Source organism: Hyla sarda, chromosome 5, assembly GCF_029499605.1.
Source record: "Hyla sarda isolate aHylSar1 chromosome 5, aHylSar1.hap1, whole genome shotgun sequence".
NCBI lineage: Eukaryota > Metazoa > Chordata > Amphibia > Anura > Hylidae > Hyla > Hyla sarda.
Genome location: NC_079193.1, coordinates 183,356,865 through 183,375,048, shown reverse-complemented (window position 1 = coordinate 183,375,048; position 18,184 = coordinate 183,356,865). Strand labels below are relative to the sequence as shown.

The 18,184-nt window shown below is 41.9% G+C and overlaps 1 protein-coding gene across 1 annotated transcript in view; it reads right to left on the bottom strand.

Annotated features, from left to right (window-relative positions):
• Positions 1-18,184, bottom strand: part of LOC130273669 (NFX1-type zinc finger-containing protein 1-like) — a 136,986-nt gene that overhangs the window by 84,170 nt on the left and 34,632 nt on the right. Inside the window, exons 2-5 of the mRNA XM_056520850.1 lie at positions 13,127-13,221; positions 12,146-12,220; positions 11,102-11,275; positions 3,773-3,973 (exon numbers count right to left, since the gene is read on the bottom strand). Coding sequence (XP_056376825.1) covers positions 3,773-3,973; positions 11,102-11,275; positions 12,146-12,220; positions 13,127-13,178 — 502 coding nt within the window. The 5' untranslated portion in view covers positions 13,179-13,221. The remainder of the gene's footprint in view (positions 1-3,772; positions 3,974-11,101; positions 11,276-12,145; positions 12,221-13,126; positions 13,222-18,184) is intronic.

The following is an 18,184-nucleotide window of genomic DNA, read 5'->3' as shown; positions in this document are numbered from 1 at the left end:
CCTCTCTCCGCTCCGGAAACGGAGGCCATGACGGAATATATTCAGGAGAATCTCAAAAAAGGTTTCATCAGGAAGTCTTCTTCTCCTGCTGGAGCAGGATTCTTCTTTGTTGCCAAGAAGGATGGGTCTCTACGCCCTTGTATTGACTACCGCGGGCTCAATAAGATCACTATAAAGAACCGCTACCCTCTGCCACTCATCTGGGAACTCTTTGACCGGCTGCGCGGAGCAAAGATTTTACCAAGCTTGACCTCAGGGGCGCGTACAATCTCATCAGAATTCGTGAAGGAGATGAGTGGAAAACTGCTTTTAACACTAGAGATGGTCACTTCGAATACCTGGTCATGCCATTCGGTCTTTGCAACGCCCCCGCAGTCTTCCAAGACTTTGTCAATGAGATCTTCCGGGACTTGTTGTATACTTGCGTGGTGGTCTATCTCGATGACATTCTAATCTTCTCCTCCAACCTAGAGGAACACCACCTCCATGTTCGCCAAGTGCTTCAGCGCCTCCGAGTTAACACTCTCTACGCCAAAATTGAGAAATGCCTCTTTGAACGTACCTGTCTTCCTTTCCTAGGATATCTGGTCTCAGGACAGGGCCTTCAAATGGACCCCGATAAGCTCTTCGCAGTCTTGGATTGGCCACGCCCCTCTGGACTTCGCTCTATCCAGCGCTTCCTCGGATTCGCTAATTACTACCGTCAGTTTATCCCCCACTTCTCTACTATCGTGGCTCCCATTGTGGCTCTGACCAAGAAAGATGCAAATCCGAAATCCTGGCCTTCCCAAGCAGAGGAAGCTTTTACTCGCCTTAAGGCCGCCTTCGCCTGAGCACCAGTCTTGACTAGGCCTGATCCACTGAAGCCATTCTTCCTCGAGGTGGATGCCTCTTCAGTTGGAGCCGGGGTGGTTCTTCTTCAGAAAAATGCTAAAGGAAAAAACGTCACTTGTGTTTTTTTCTCGAAAACATTTTCCCCTCCTGAAAAAAATTACGCTATTGGTGACCGAGAATTGCTGGCCATTAAAATGGCACTCGAGGAGTGGAGGCATCTCCTGGAAGGGTCTCTCCACCCGATCACCATCTACACTGACCACAAAAATCTGTCATACCTACAGTCCGCTCAGATGTAACTGACTTTGTACGCTCCTGTACTGTCTGCGCACGTGATAAAATTCCTCGCCAAAGGCACGCGGGTCTTCTTCTTCCTCTGCCAGTTCCCGAACAGCCTTGGTCACACATAGCGATGGACTTCGTCACTGACCTTCCTGTATCCCATGGCAACACTGTCATCTGGGTGGTCGTTGATCTATTCTCCAAAATGGCCCATTTCGTTCCACTCCCTGGCCTCCCTTCTGCGCCACAATTGGCGAAGCATTTTTTTTTGCACATTTTTCGTCTCCACGGACTGCCTACGCATATCGTCTCCGATAGAGGCGTTCAATTCGTCTCGAAATTCTGGAGAGCACTCTGCACCCAATTAAAGATTAAATCTAATGGACAAGTGGAGAGAGTAAACCAAATCCTTGGTGACTACCTGTGACATTTTGTCTCCTCCCACCAAGATGATTGGGTTGACCTGTTACCCTGGGCCGAATTCTCGTACAATTTCAAAGACTCTGAGTCATCCGCCAAGTCTCCATTCTTTGTGGTGTACGTCCGTCACCCACTTCCCCCCCTCCCTATTCCCACTTCGTCTGGAGTCCCTGCTGTAGATGATTTGACCCGGGACTTTTCCTCTATTTGGAAGGAGACTCAAAGGTCGCTCTCGCTGGCCTCCTCTCGTATGAAGAAACATACGGACAAGAAGAGAAGAATTCCTCCTGTCTTTGCCCCTGGTGACAAAGTGTGGCTCTCTGCCAAATATATCCGGTTCCGTGTCCCTAGCTACAAGCTGGGTCCACGTTATCTCGAGCCATTTAGGGTCAAAAGTCAAATCAACCCTGTCTCTTACAAGCTTCATCTTCCTCCTTCTCTTCGTATTCCTAACTCCTTTCATGTTTCCCTTCTCAAGCCTCTCATTCTTAACCGCTTTTCTCCCAAGGTCACCGTTCCTGCTCCTGTCTCGGGCTCCTCTGACGTCTTCTCGGTTAAAGAGATTCTCGCTTCAAAGATTGTCAGAGGTAAAAAAAATGTTCTTGTTGATTGGGAGAATTGTGGCCCTGAAGAGAGGTCTTGGGAGCCAGAGGACAATATTCTAGATAAAGAACTCATCTACAGATTCCTCGGTTCCAAGAAGAGGGGGAGACCCAAGGGGGGGTACTGTCACGCAGCGGTGAAGGCAGCGGGACCCGGAGCGCTCACGGCGTTCCTCTGGCTGCAGCGCTCCGGTCGGCATTGCTGACCGCGAGCGCTGCTCTCTGGTCCACGGAGGGGACGCGATCCGAGGCACGGCTCGTGTCCGCCCTCGGGTTGCGCCCCGTCTCACTCACCTCTCGCCCCCGTCTGCTTCCTCCCGGCGCGCGCGGCCCCGCTCCCTAGGGCGCGCGCGCGCCGACTTGCTTAAGTTTAAAGGGCCAGTGCACCACTAATTGGTGCCTGGCCCAATCACTCCCTAACCTATAAAAACCCACTTCCCCTTCCTCTCCTCGCCGGATCTTGTTGCCTTGTGCCCTGAGAAAGCGTTATAGTGTGTCCCAAGCCTGTGTACCTTGACCTTCTGCTGTTGCCCCTGACTACGAACCTCGCTGCCTGCCCTGACCTTCTGCTACGTCTGACCTCGCCTCTGTCTAGTCCTTGTGTACCATGCCAGTCTCAGCTGCCAGAGAGGTCGAGTCGCTACTGGGGAACACGACCTGGTAGTTACTGCTGCAGCAAGTCCATCCTGCTTTGCGGCGGGCTCTGGTGAACACCAGTAACTGCTTAGAACCGATTCCCCAGTACGGCCCGCGTCATCGCCTCTCTGGTACAGGGGATCCACCTCCAGTGTCTTCACCAGCCGCTAGTCCGGACCCTGACAGTAACACAGACATATGGCTATAGTGGGTCACCACTGCAGCTAATGATTGGCTGCAGTTTTTTCATGTCCGTGTTGTAGAGACTAGTGGGGAATATGGGAAGTGTTGAAACATAACTGAGCTGTTTTTACAGAATTTTAAGGGTCTGGATAATCCATTCAGCAACTAGTTATAAACTTGCATTGCCCATTCTTGTCTATATTTATTAAATTCATATATTTATTCACCCTGAAATTCACACCCAAAACACTGTACAACTGACATCCGTGCGTTAATAACCAATAGGTAAATACAATACTACACAAGACATTCTCAAACAATTGATCTTACCTCGTTTAGGGTGTATTCACACAGGAGAGCATCGCAGCGTATATGAAACTGGGGATGCGCTGCCGGCAATTACGGAGTTACGGCAGAGCAAGCTCTCTGCTGCTGCTGCCGTAGCGCTGTGTGTCCGCTAGTGACTGCCCGCAGGAAATCGCAGATACGAGCAGACACACAAAGAGCTACGGCAGCAGCAGCAGGGAGATTGCTGTGTCGTAACTCTGTGTGTGCCGGCAGCACATCCGTGGTGTCAAATACGCTGCAGATGCACTCCTGTGTGAATACACCCTTACACTGGCATTTTCCTGACATGTTAAATACTAAATCTACTTTAAAAACCCTAACAATTAATATACTGTAATGATGTAGTACTAAAACTGTAATATGAGCTGCAAGCTTTCCCTATTTAAAATGTTTACTTTTACCTTCACAATATATAATATTATTTTAAACAGGTAGTAAAATAGGTTTTGCATCTGCACATTGGGTACCTTTAATCTCTGCGCTAAAAGATGCAGCCAAGTTTTGGCTACCATATCTCACAGGACTTTTGTGATGACTCATTATCCTCTCAGGAGTACCATAGTGCTGCTTCTGTCTTCCATGTCCTGTTGCTTGATCTTGTGGATTACCTCTTCTTCTACCATCGGCTGTATCATTTTGCTTTGATCTATCTCTGTAGGCTCCTTGAGCTATTAATGAAAAATACCATATTGTAAAATGTTTTACACTGTCTTTAAGTGTTACTGTTTAAAAAATACAGAGACATGTCAGATGTTTTAATTGGTTGGGGTCTGCTGAGACCACCACTAATCTTTAGATATGACCAGGAGAAGCTCATGGCTGTGTGCTTCACTCCCTCACCAGCCACCTGATCCAATTAATTTACAGAGACGGGCTCTATTGTTAGTCTATGGAACCTGTCTTCTGCAGTCGGATTGGGCAGTGAGCTGGGTAGTGAAACACACAGCCACATACTTCTGCCAGCTATATCTAAAGATTGTTGGGGGTCTTAGCCCTGAGAAGCTGAACAATCAAAACTTTTGACATGTCGCTGTGACAGACGCACTAAACAGTGGTCAAGTTCCTTTTGTACTTTTTATAAGTCAAACCATGAAGCTTTTATTATAGCAAAAATTATAGCTTCAATACAAAGCAAAGAGAAAAACATAGCCCTGTTGGGCAACACTATATCATCAAATGTGGATACAGCCCCTTTTGTACTTTTTTTTTCATACTAAAAACTGTGGATTTTTTTTATCCACTCATCTGTATCTCCACATTGATTCATATTCTGATTTTGGCCAAATGATTGTACATTTGTTTACCTTTTTTTTGGATCCACAACAAAAGCTGAAGAAATGTTTTTTGTTTTTATTTGTTTGTTTTTTATGACAGTGAAACACTTTCAAGATACAGTGTTCACTGACCTTGTAGTATGCAAAGGTGCTGTTCTGTCCTGTACTGTACAGTTCATGTGTTCCTGTACAGGATGGGTTGCTGCTTTTTACCTTCACAAAGATTAAGGGGAGAGAGTCTCTACTCTAATTTTTTATTGTATATTGTGTGTATTGCAAGGGACTCACAAAGTACCATATTTTACGGCGTATAAGAGGGCTTTTTAACCCCGTAAAATGTTCTCAAAAGTCGGGGATCTTCTTATACGCCCGGGTGCTGCAGTCGGCCGGGACGCACGGGGTATGGTACCGTATGGCGGTAGAGGGGTAGTCTTATACGGTGAGTATATCCCAAACTCTATATTTTAACTGTAAAAGTTGGAGGTCGTCTTATACACCGGAAAATATGGTAAATATGATGTCAATGGGATACATATTATTAGTCGGAAAATTAACTGCCAGTTCTTAAAGTTGATGTACTGGAAACAGAAATATAGGCAAGTGTTAGGATTTTGGTCACTTTCATTTCAAATTAATGTACCCTGCTACACTGCAAAAAACATTCAGGAATGGTTTGGAGAACATGACAGAAAACACAAGGTGTTGACTTGGCCTCCAATTTATCCATATTTGTATATGGAAAGTATACAAGTGTGATTGTATACAAAACATGTGGTTTCTGCACAATGATGTAACACAACGGGTAATTTAGAGACACATTGGCCCTCATTTACTAACAGCATTCTGACTCTTTTTGTCGGGTTGTGCGCCTAAACTCTGTGTAAACCCGACAGAATCAGAAACATTCAGAGTGAAAAAAAAAATTACAAAATAGGCATGGTTTTCGGGAAAAGAGGCGTGTTCCCTACATTCCATCCAAAATCACTTGTCTTTTATGAAAGCATGTATACAGTTTCCGAAAGCGGAGTAAATCAGTAAATACCATGAAAAAGATGGTCGGAACAGCAAAAAACACAACAAAACCTACACTCCACTCTTAGTAAATCAGGGCCATTGTGTATTGAAGATGTTCTCTCTAAGGCTGGGTTCACACTGCTTCTTCATTTACATTAAAGGGGTATTCCAGGCAAAAACATCTTATCCCCTATCGAAAGGATAGGGGATAAGATGTATGATCGTGGGGGATCCCAGCGGCGGGCCCCCCGCGATCTCCCTGCAGCAGCCCGCATTCTATGCGTACCTGGGTCTGAAGTTTCGGAAATCTCTGGGCTTCCGAGACGGGGACGTGACGTCACACCACGCCCCCTCCATTCAGGTCTATGGGAGGGGGCATTGAAGCCGTTACGCCCCCTCCCATAAAAATGAATGGAGGGGGCGTGGCGTGACTTCATGTCCCCATCTCAGAAGACTGGAAACTACAGATGCAGCTACGCATAGAATGCGGGCTGCTGCAGGGAGGTCGCGGGGGGTCGCGGGGGGTACATTTTATAGTTTTGAAATAATTTAATATGTATTCATTAACATATGTTAAAAACCAATGCTGCTGTACGCCATATAGCAGAATATGTTTCCTATTGACTTACATTATGAAAAAAAGTACATTGCAACCAATACATATCACATTTATCTGCATATAACAAGCACCAGGGTATAACACGCACCCTAATTTTTTCTAGGAAATGTAAGTAAAAAATACTTAAATGTAAAATGTATGACTTGGTAGCTGTAAACTTAATGCCACATCATTCCCCCAACTTTGATTCCCCCCCCCCATTTGTCACATCATTCCCCCAGTCTGATCCACCCCCCCCTGTGCCACATAATTCCTCCACTGATTCCCCCTGTGCCACATCATTCCCTCTCCCACTTCTGAGACCCCTGTGCCGCCTCATACCATTCCACTCTAATTCCCCCTTCTGTCCCCCTACTCCCCTCTGTCTGCTCCCCTGCATCACTTCTTTTCCTCCCCTCCTCTGTCTGCTCCCACGTGCCACATATTTCCCACCCATCTGCTCCCCCCTCTGTGCCACATATTTCCCTCCTCTTCCTCCTCAGTCTGCTCCCCCGATTTTCTTTTTTTTCCCCTTGCCTGGCCTGTGTCTCCAGCTGCACTCCGGCAGGCTCATGTTCAGGCTACGGGTCTTGTTGTGCCTTGTGGTCAGTGAAGCACTGACAAGTTACGTTCTCTGTGCGGCTCTTCAGTGCGCCATCAGGGATGTCACTCGTCAGTTCCAGCAGCCGTCGCTGGTCACTGATTTAAAGTGGCCATGGCGCCGGCTGCTTGTTTAAGATCAGCAGCCCGATCACGGCCACTTTAGAACAGTGGGCCTGGCGGATGATTTATCAGTGTATAACATACAGGTAGGGTTCCTGCATAATTTTTTAGTTTTAAAAGTGTGTGCTGTACGCTGATAAATACAGTATATGTATATATTTTTGCTGTATACAATAGGGGTCCGATGAGTGAAAATGGTGGCTAGGGGTCTTTTACCCTCCTTTGTGATGCAGGGTAGATGATCTTGTGCAAGCTGCCTCTGCAGTCTATACAAGAAGATTGTAGATAGTACTAACAACAGTCATATACAGTTTTGGTCACATCATATGTCAGAAGAAATTAATAACAAGGCGTTAAAAAATCGAATGAAATGGCACCATTAAAAACTAAAGATTACGGAGCAAAACATTAGCCCAGTAAGTACAGTACCGTATACGGAAAATAAGAAATTAATATTAGAAAAGCTATGTAAACATGGGTATCGTTTAAATCATATTGACCCACAGAATAAAGAAAACATGTCAGTTTTACCGTAGAGTAAAATTTACAAAATTGCACCCATACGCCATACATTTTATGGTAAAAATGAAAGGTATCACTGCAAAGTCCAATTTGTCCCACAAAAAACATGCCCTAATTTGGATCTGAAAATGAAGAAATAAAAGAGTTAAAGCGTACTGTCACATCCAACAAAATTTTTTTTTTTAAATATATCACTCAGTACCTAATCCTGACCATGTACATGTAATTTTTATGTGTCCAGCACCTTTATTTTTTTATTACACTTTCAATTTAGCTCACTAGTCTGAATTCCTCTCAAAGGGAGGGGGCGTGGCCTCACTGTGCAGGTCTCCGCCCCCTCCCTCAGTATGCTGTCTGCTCACATCTACCCTAGTATTAGCAAAACTACAACTCCCAGCTTGTCCTCACTGACAGTAGCGGGACACAAGCTGACAGTGGGAGGATTTTTCCTCCAGCTGTGAGCCCTGCGCTCCCAGCTGTCAATCAAGGAAGTGTGTCCATGACATAGGTGATGACGCATGGACACAGCAGGACTGTAGTGTTTTATGTTCCTGTAATGTTCTGGTTCGTCACCAACTGTTTTGTTATGTGTTTTTATGCCACTGCACTTTAGCGCAGGGAGGGACCGGCGCCCAGTTGTCAATCCATCGTTTAGGATGGATGGGCAAGTAGGCAGGCAGAGTGTTTTTAGGGACAGTTTAGGGCTCACTCTCCCTGTCTTCCCCAGTCGGTCATGACACTTGGTGTGTGTTTTTTTCTAGGGATAGTTATAGTGCTGGTAAATATTAGTTAATAGATCAATTAACTGATTAATTACTACTTTGATTTATTGATTTATTAGTGCTGAGTATCTTCTGACATGTCCTCAAAGTCAAAATCTGCTGTCTCCTTAAGGGGTTAATCTTGGGATAAAGAACCCAAATAAATCCACAAGCGCCCCCCCCCCTTACACACTGTCCCCCTATATACTGCTCCCTACACCCCCTATATACAACTTTCAATGGTCCCCTCTCTCACATATACTGCTCCCTATTCCCTCTATATACTGCTCCCCATGACCTCCCCTTCCCCGCATACATTAATTTCTGTACCTTACTCCCCTCCTCCATACTTTTCCTTTTACCTCCTCCTCCTCTGTGCATTTATGTAGGCTTTTCTGGACCTGATGATGTCAACTCAGATCCTTAACCCCTTAAGGACTCAGCCCATTTTGGCCTTAAGGACTCAGACAATTTAATTTTTACGTTTTCATTTTTTCCTCCTCGCCTTCTAAAAATCATAACTCTTTTATATTTTCATCCACAGACTAGTATGAGGGCTTGTTTTTTGCGCGACCAGTTGTCCTTTGTAATGACATCACTCATTATATCATAAAATGTATGGCGCAACCAAAAAACACTATTTTTATGGGGAAATTAAAACGAAAAACGCAATTTTGCTAATTTTGGAAGGTTTTGTTTTCACGCCGTACAATTTCTGGTAAAAATGACATGTGTTCTTTATTCTGAGGGTCAATACGATTAAAATGATACCCATTATTATATGCTTTTAGATTATTGTTGCGCTTAAAAAAAATCACAAACTTTTTAACCAAATTAGTACGTTTATAATCCCTTTATTTTGATGACCTATAACTTTTTTATTTTTCCGTATAAGCGGCGGTATGGGGGCTCATTTTTTGCGCCATGATCTGTACTTTTTTTTGATACCACATTTGTATATAAAAAACTTTTAATACATTTTTTATAATTTTTTTTTTAATAAAATGTATTAAAAAAGTAGGAATTTTGGACTTTTTAAATTTTTTTTCGTTCACGCCGTTCACCGTACGGGATCATTAACATTTTATTTTAATAGTTCGGACATTTACGCACGCGGCGATACCAAATATGTCTATAAAAATGTTTTTTACGCTTTTTGGGGGTAAAATAGGAAAAAACGGACGTTTTACTTTTTTATTGGGGGAGGGGATTTTTCACTTTTTTTTTACTTTTACTTTTACATTTTTTTACATTTTTTTTTACACTTGAATAGTCCCCATAGGGGACTATTCATAGCAATACCATGATTGCTAATACTGATCTGTTCTATGTATAGGACATAGAACAGATCAGTATTATCGGTCATCTTCTGCTCTGGTCTGCTCGATCACAGACCAGAGCAGGAGACGCCGGGAGCCGCACGGAGGAAGGTGAGGGGACCTCCGTGCGGCGTTATGAATGATCGGATCCCCGCAGCAGCGCTGCGGGCGATCCGATCGTTCATTTTAATCGCGAACTGCCGCAGATGCCGGGATCTGTATTGATCCCGGCATCTGAGGGGTTAATGGCGGACGCCCGCGAGATCGCGGGCGTCGGCCATTGCCGGCGGGTCCCTGGCTGCGATCAGCAGCCGGGATCAGCCGCGCATGACACGGGCATCGCTCCGATGCCCGCGGTTATGCTTAGGACGTAAATGTACGTCCTGGTGCGTTAAGTACCACCTCACCAGGACGTACATTTACGTCCTGCGTCCTTAAGGGGTTAAAGGTCAAGTGAGAGGGTTTTTGCTGCACTTTGGGCTCTTTGCAGCCCAAACAGCTACAGGAAAACATTTACATTATTGCAATTTGTGCAGAATCGGGGCAGTTTTTCAGTGCTTTGACTATAATTTTGCGCAAAACATGGCAAAATTCATTAATATCCCTATATCAATAGGGCATCAAAGGGCATGTACAGGTAAAAGGCCGAGGCTCAAGCCCCCTTTTATGTCTATGTGTTCATGTCCCTGCCCTTCTATATCTACTGTATGTCCCTTCCTTTTTACATTCTGTGTCACTCACGCAGATAGTTAAATTTCCCTTTATTCTACAAAATTAGTAAAACATAAAAACCTATACATATTTGGTATTGTTGTAATCTACTAACTCATTAAATGAAGATAAGATATTATTTATTCTGCACAGTGAATGGTTTAAAATTTTAAATGTAAAAACGCATGTGGAATGGTGTTTTTCTTCATTCCCTGAGAGTCAATAACTCATAGGCGCCCTAATATGGTGCCAAAATACAACTGATTCTGCAAAGACAAGCTCTCATATTGTTACGTTGGTGACAAATATAAAAGTTAAGGCATTTTGAATGCGACAATAGGCTGGTTAATAAATGGATAATACTTTTTGTCTGAATGCTATGTGGCCCTTTAACTTGCATGTTAATTTTTTTTTTATGTTGGTTATGTGTTGTCTGGCTTAAAGTAGCAAAGCCCTGGTACCAAACTGCCCTGCTGAAACAGCCTAGAGGGAGCATTTGTTATCCTCTACAATTTCAAATATATATATATATATATATATATATATATATATATGCAGAGAGAAGAAAAGATCGCACTCACCAATCCAGGGAAACCAAAATAGCAGCTTTATTTTCAGAACTCAAGACATCAGTATACAGGATATATGCAGCGTTCCAGCGCGGCAGGAAGTCAGGTGAGCGGGCGAGTGGAACACAGGTGTATCTGTGTATCTTCTGCCTCTCTGTGTATCTGTCTATATATATATATATATATCGTATACAAAAGAACCATTCATCCTGACATTTATTAAAACATTCACAGCATAGATACATTTTTTAAATTACCATTGACAGCCAGTTTGCTTTCTAGGTTGTGATAATGTGGTTGCTTACCAGAAGACGTTTTGTTGTGCTGGGCACCAGACGTGTGATGGACCTCAAGTCTTGTCCCAGTTCCCCCTCTGCTCTCAGAATGGGCTCTTCCTCTTCGAGTTCTATATGCTTCATTTTTAGGTTTTGTAATAGGAGATTGGCCTCCGGTTGCACCAAAAAAGTTAAATGGGTCATCTAAATAAAAATGTAATAAAAACAAGCAGTGTTATAGTCTTTAACAGTTTAGCTTCAGGTAAAGTGAGGTGGTGGGTTGCCAGCCATCTGAACGTGTAAGGCTATTGCCAAGCGGCTACAGCAGTTTTCTTTCCCCGAAATGAAGCAGGCTGTGTACTGTTAGCACAGAAAAAAAAAACGTAGAAAAAAAACATAGTTCTAAAACACGACTTTTAATTTATATCTATCATAAAACAGAGTTTCAAACAAACTCCAAAGTTATCTCTATTGTGCCCTGACTTGCCTAGCCAGAGTACCCACACTGATAAGAATTCCACTGAGGTTTTTCATGCTAAATTGCAGATAAAAATGCCCATTTTGCAGCACAGCATTTTTTCTGTGAAAAAACACTGCAGCCAGATGTTAGCTGAAAGTCAATAGTAAACTGCAAAATGCCAGATTCACTTTTTCATTTTGGTGTTTTTTTTAATCCTTTGGGCGATTTTCAGCTCTTTTGGGCTACGGGGCTGATTTTCAAAAACGTCCTCAAATTCAGAGTATGGCAATTTTTTGGGGGGGGAAATCTTGGCGTTTTCCTCCCATAGAAGTCTATGGGAGTGAAAAAATGCCAAGAAAAATGCCATCTGGGTTTTAACTTTGGCATTTTTGCAGGTGGTTTTAATTTTTTGGGGGGACTTTAGCACTGCAAGTGTCACTCCTGATACCTGTTGCGATCCTCCTGATGTGACTTTCGGGATTCAGCTGTGCTCACGGCTACAGAGTCGGGAGAACAGCTGATGCTGAGTAGTAGATATACGTAGGGATATATAGGGAAATGCACAATTTCCTACTCGATTTCTCTTAGCTGTAGAGCTGTAAGAGTGTACTTACCTGGCAAAAGAAATGGAAAGTTTCTTTTCTCCCTTTCTCCCACATTTCGCCTTTCATGCTGGGCGTTTTGACTGCCTGCATAGAAAGTCAAGCTTCTGTTACTATGCCACATTAGACTTTTTTACACTTGGGTTGTCTGTCTGTCGTATACACTGGGAAATCTATGGCCAAAATATTCAATGACCCACATCACAGAGGGAAGCCAGAAATAAAGTGTTTTCACCAAATCTTCTGGTAGTGGGTATATAATGACAATTTTTTTTTCCATATTTACATTAATTTTAAATATGTTTGTGATTTTAAATCCTTAAGGCTTTCCATAAATTAATAAAATTCAAACTTGGGACCCTAAAGCAGTGGTATCAGGGGGCATCTCGGGGTCCTTTCAGACAAGATGGCATGGGTTCTATATGATCTCATAGATCAATGCTTGTTTAGGGAGCCTATATATTTATATATATATATATATATATATATATATATATATATATATATATATATATATTATATGATCCATGCATTGTTCATGTAGCCCTTTGGTTCTATCATTCATCGTCTAAACATCCCCTAGTGCACCGAAGGAAATGTGGCCAAAAAACAAAGATTTTTAAGGATCAAAATAATGCAATAAGTCAATAAACAAGCATTTGCCTGCTTGTCAGCTGACTGCTGAGCCTTTTAAACAGGGAAAATATTGGCTTGTTTACCTGATAATGGCCCCATGCAATAGGGCCCCTACAATCCCCTCAAAATGTGAAACCACACTGGCATAATAATTCCTGATACCTTAATTTGGTTTAAAAACAAATTAGTTTTTTTTCTGTGATTTTTTAGCTGAATTTCAGAATGCAATAAAAACATGATAAAAAAAGAAATACATTCAGCATTAACCTCTCTTTTCTATCCGAGCAGTGAAAGAGCTATTAACCTATTTGGGTGCTGCTGCAGGACAACAAAAAATCTATTTATCATTGCACTCACCTGTACTTTTTCTACCATTGCTATGTGGATTTGATCTATGCGTCCTATCCATTGTTACTTTTGTGGGAAGAGTTTTCACTCCTTTAATTCAATTCCTGTTGAAATTCAAACAGGATTAAACGTAAATTTTATTTCAAATGTTTATTTTTTATTGATGGCAATTTAAATCAGGCCAAGCACATTATTACCGTTATATTGCTGTAAAATCAACCAAATGTGCTGTCCCCTTGGCTTGTGTATAATATGTAAATGTATGCCATAAGTAAATGTATGCCAAAAGTGTTCAGACCCTTTTACTTTTTTTCACATTTTGTTATATTGAGGCTCTAAATAAAACAAAATTCAAGTTTTCACGATTAATCTGTACTGAATACCCTGTAATGAATTTAATTTTCTTTTGCAAATTTCTTAAAAAGGAAAAACTAAAATTTACCATGGACAAAATTTTCAGATTCTTTGCTATAACAATTGGCTTGGCAATGCGTTTTATATTTTGTAAAATCTGTATCCTCACCATTACTGTAATAAAGTCTCCCCGACTGCCCATAAGTAGTACCCTGGGCGGGGACCTATACTTACCAGGTCCACAGAATGACGGACCGCGTCCCCGCTCTGCTCCGTCTGCTTAGGCAGCAGAGCGATGATGCGCTCCATCAATCATGCCAAGGGGGGCGTCAATGCTGCAGAACCTGGTAAGTATAGCTCCCCGAGAGGGCTACTTATGGGGCGGCGGGGGAGACTTTATAACTTCACATCCTCACCATCCCTGGGGGCAAAAACGTCCCCCAGGAATGGTGAGGATAAAGATTTTACCATATACATTGCATTGCCAAGCATTATACAGTGGTCCCTCAACATACCATGGTAATTCATTCCAAATGAACCATCGTTAGTTGAAACCATCGTATGTTGAGGGATCCGTGCAATGTAAAGAATAGGAAGTTATACTCACCTGTCCCCGCTGCTCCGGACTGTCACCGCTGCCCTGTATGTCGCCCTCCATCTCTGTCGCCGTGTCCCCGCCGCTACGGACCGTCTCTGCTGCCTGGGATCATTGCTCTTCATCGCCGTCATCATGTCGCTGCGCACGCCGCTCCTATTGGATGACGGGCGGCGTGCGCGGCGACATGATGACGATGAAGGAGAGCGACGGCGATGCACAAGATCCTGTAGAGAACGGTCCGGAGTGCCGGGGGTAGGTGAGTGGTCATCACACAGGGCACCTTAAACGGCTATCCGGCAGCAGCTGAAGCAGTCTGCGCTGCCGGATAGCCATTTATGCGATGGCCCCGACATACAAAAGCATTGTATATTGATGCTGCCTTCAACATGCAATGGCCACTGTATATGGAAAAATCTAATGCTGGTTCCTTTTAAAGGGGTACAGTGCACAAAATGTTTTTCAAATCAACTGATGCTAAAAAGTCAAATTTTAAATTACTTTTATTTAAAAATCTTAATTCTTTCATCTTAAATCTTAATCTTTCATTACATATTAGCTGCTGTATACTACAAAGGGAGTTGTGAAATTGTTATCAGTCTGACCACAGTGCTCTCTGCTGACACCTCTGTCCATGTCAGGAACTGGGAGTAAGAGCAAATCCCCATAGAAAACCTCTCCTGCTCTGGACAGTTCCTGACATGAACAGATGTGTCAGCGGAGAACACTGTGGTCAGACTGAAAAGGACTTCACAACTTTCTCTGTAGTATACAGCAGCTGATATTTACATTATTGGTCACTAGTGAAAAAAATTATGGATATATAGAAGTTTAATAGATACACAGTACATAAAAAGGATATAAAGGCAAATAAGTATCATTTTTTTTATAAAATTAGAGATGGGCAGTGGTAATATATATATATATATATATATATATATATATCTCAGGCAACTACTAATCTGAACTACTAATCTAGAAAACGACTATTATAACACTGTATCGCTACTCCGAAAACAGTGACATTATTTCTGGTTACCTTGCTCTGTGAACTGTTATTGCAACATTACAATGCCCTTCTGAAATCATTGACATTATCTTTGGCTATATTGCTCCATCAACTGTCATCCGAACCCACTATCCACTATTGTCGGACTATTTCTTTAGGCTAAATAGGACTATACTTATCAATTAGGTGGTTGATATATCACTTTGATATTTTTTTGATTTTATTCATTTTAACATCAGTATCTTATTGTATTTCACATCTGGTGCAAGGGCCCTGCACCAGATGCCATTGCATGTGATAGGCTGTATTATAAATTACTTATTTTTTATTATCCATTAAATATTAATCCATTGTATCTATTCTAGATTCAGGTCTATCTATATCTATACATACCATATTTTATTTATTGATTGATACCCCTTTTTATACATCTCATTTCTCTTACTACTATACGTTTTGTATATCTAACCCCTCTTTTTCTGTCTTCTACTGCCCTTTGAGGACTGGTTTTTGTATGTGATAATTTTTATTATAATTTTTACACGTAGGACTAGGCCTTTTTTGGGATTCAGGCCAATCCAGTTAACCTCGTGTCGGTTTGGCCGAGTGAGCTACACACCCCCCCTTTTTTTTTTATCTAGAAAACAAGCAGTGCTGCACTGTGCTGTTAGGGATAAGGATGTGCAATGCTTTTCTATTTAACTCCTTGGGGACGGAGCCCATTATAACCCTAAGGACGGGAGCACTTTTTGCAATTCTGACCACTGTCACTTTAAGCATGTAATAACTCTGGGATGCTTTTACTTTTCATTCTGATTCCGAGATTGTTTTTTCGTGACATATTCTACTTTATGTTAGTGGTAAATTTTCAGCGTTACTTGCATCATTTCTTGTCGAAAAATTCCAAAATATCATGAAAATTTTGAAAATTTAGCATTTTTCTAACTTTGAAACTCTCTGCTTGTAAGGAAAATAGACATTCCAAATAAATTATATCTTGATTCACAAATACAATATGTCTACTTTATGTTTCCATCATAAAGTTGACATGTTTTTACTCTTTGAAGACATTAGAGGGCTTCAAAGTTTAGAAGCAATTTTCCAAATTTTCATGAAAAATTCAAAATATGATTTTTTCAGGGACCAATTAAGTTTGAAGTGGATTTGAGGGGCCCTTCTATGAGAAACCCCCCAATTATGGACCCCATTATGAAAAGTGCACCCCTCAAAGTATTCAAAATGACATTCAGAAACTTCATTAACCCTTTAGGTGTTTCACAGGAATAGCAGCAAAGTGGATGAAAAAAATCAAAATCTAATTTTTTACACTAACATGTTCTTGTAGACCCATTTTTAGACTTTTTACAAGGGGTAAAAGGAAAAAAAGACTCCTAAAATGTGTAGCCCAATTTCTCTCGAGTATGGCAATACCTCATATGTGGATGTTAAGTGCTCTGCGGATGCACAACATGGCTCGGAAGGGAAGGAGCAGCTTTGCGATTTTGGAGAGAGAATTTTGTTGGAATGGTTTTAGGGGGGCATGTCGCATTTAGGAAGCCCCCATGGTGCCAGAACAGCAAAAAACAACCACATGACATACTATTTTGGAAACTACACCCCTCAAGGAACATAATAAGCATTACAGTAAGAACTTATACCTCACTGGTTTATTGAACAGTGGGTTGTAAAAGTGAAAAATTTGATTTTTAATACTAACATTTTTGTGTTACCCCAAATTTTTCATTTTAACAAGGTGTAATTGAACAAAAATCTCCCCAAAATTTGGAGCCCAATTTCTCATGAATAAGTAAATACCTTTATATGTTGACGTAAATTGCTCGGCGATCGCACTGCAAGTCTCAGAAGAGAAGGAGCGCTGTTTTGGCTGGAATTGTAGTTGGGGGCCATGTGCATTTTCAAAGCTCCCATGGTGGCAGAACAGAGGATCCCCCCATACTGTGCCATCTTTTTGGAAAGTACACCCCTCAAGGAACGTAACAAGGGGTACAATGAGTATTTACAACTCACAGGTTTTTAGAACAGTGGGCCATAATACTTAAAAATCCGATTTTTACAGTGAATTGCTACTGTTACACACAATTTTTCATTTTTAACTGTGATTATAGGAGAAAAAGCCCCCCAAAGTTTGGAGCCCAATTTGTCCCGAGTAAGGAAATACCACATATGTAGATGTAACGTGCTGTGCGGGTGCACAACTGGGCTAATGAGTGAGAGAGCACTGAGCACCTTTGAGGCCTAAGGTGGGGATTTGCCCTGCAATGGCAGAGGTTCTGACCTAAAATAAAAAATAAAAACCTGGCAAGTGACCTGAATTTTCAAATGACACCCCTCAAGGAATATAACAAGGGGCACAGTGAGTATTTACACCTCATAGGTTTTTGCATCAGTGGGCTGTAAAACCGAAAAGTGTGTTATTTTTCACTAAAATGCTGTTGTTACCAAAAATGTTGCTAATCTACAAGGGTTAATCGGAGAAAAATCCCCAAAAATGTTTAACACAATTTCTCCTGAGTAAAAAAAAAACCCATATGTGGACATAACATGCTGTGCGGGCACATATCATGCTCAAGACTCATTTGAGGCCTATGGCATATCAGTAGGTGACGGTTACATACATTCAGAGGAAAATAAAAGAAAGGAACACCCACATGAGACACCATTACAGAAAGTACAACTCCTGAGGAGGGGAGGAATCTTTATAGGGGTAAAGTGGACATTTGGAACGGCCGGGTGTTTCTTAAATTTATTTCCCAGGTATGGATGAAATGTATTTTTGGAAAAATGAAAATTGCTATTTTACAACTGATATGCTATCTGTGTATGGAGTATGATGACCCAGAGCATAGGCAAAAGTAATACGTGTGCCCATCACAAACCCTATGCTCTGCTTCATCATTATGTTAATGTTTTTTTTGGGTGGCCATCCCTAAACGGTTACCTGAAAATGCGCACACCGCTCAGCGGAGGAGAGAGCACTGCGCATTTGAAGGCTGACGGTTACATACATTCAGAGGAGAATAAAAATAGAAACAGCCACATGTGATCATATTTTGAAAGGGTAGTTTTTTGAAAAAAGAAAATTGCAATT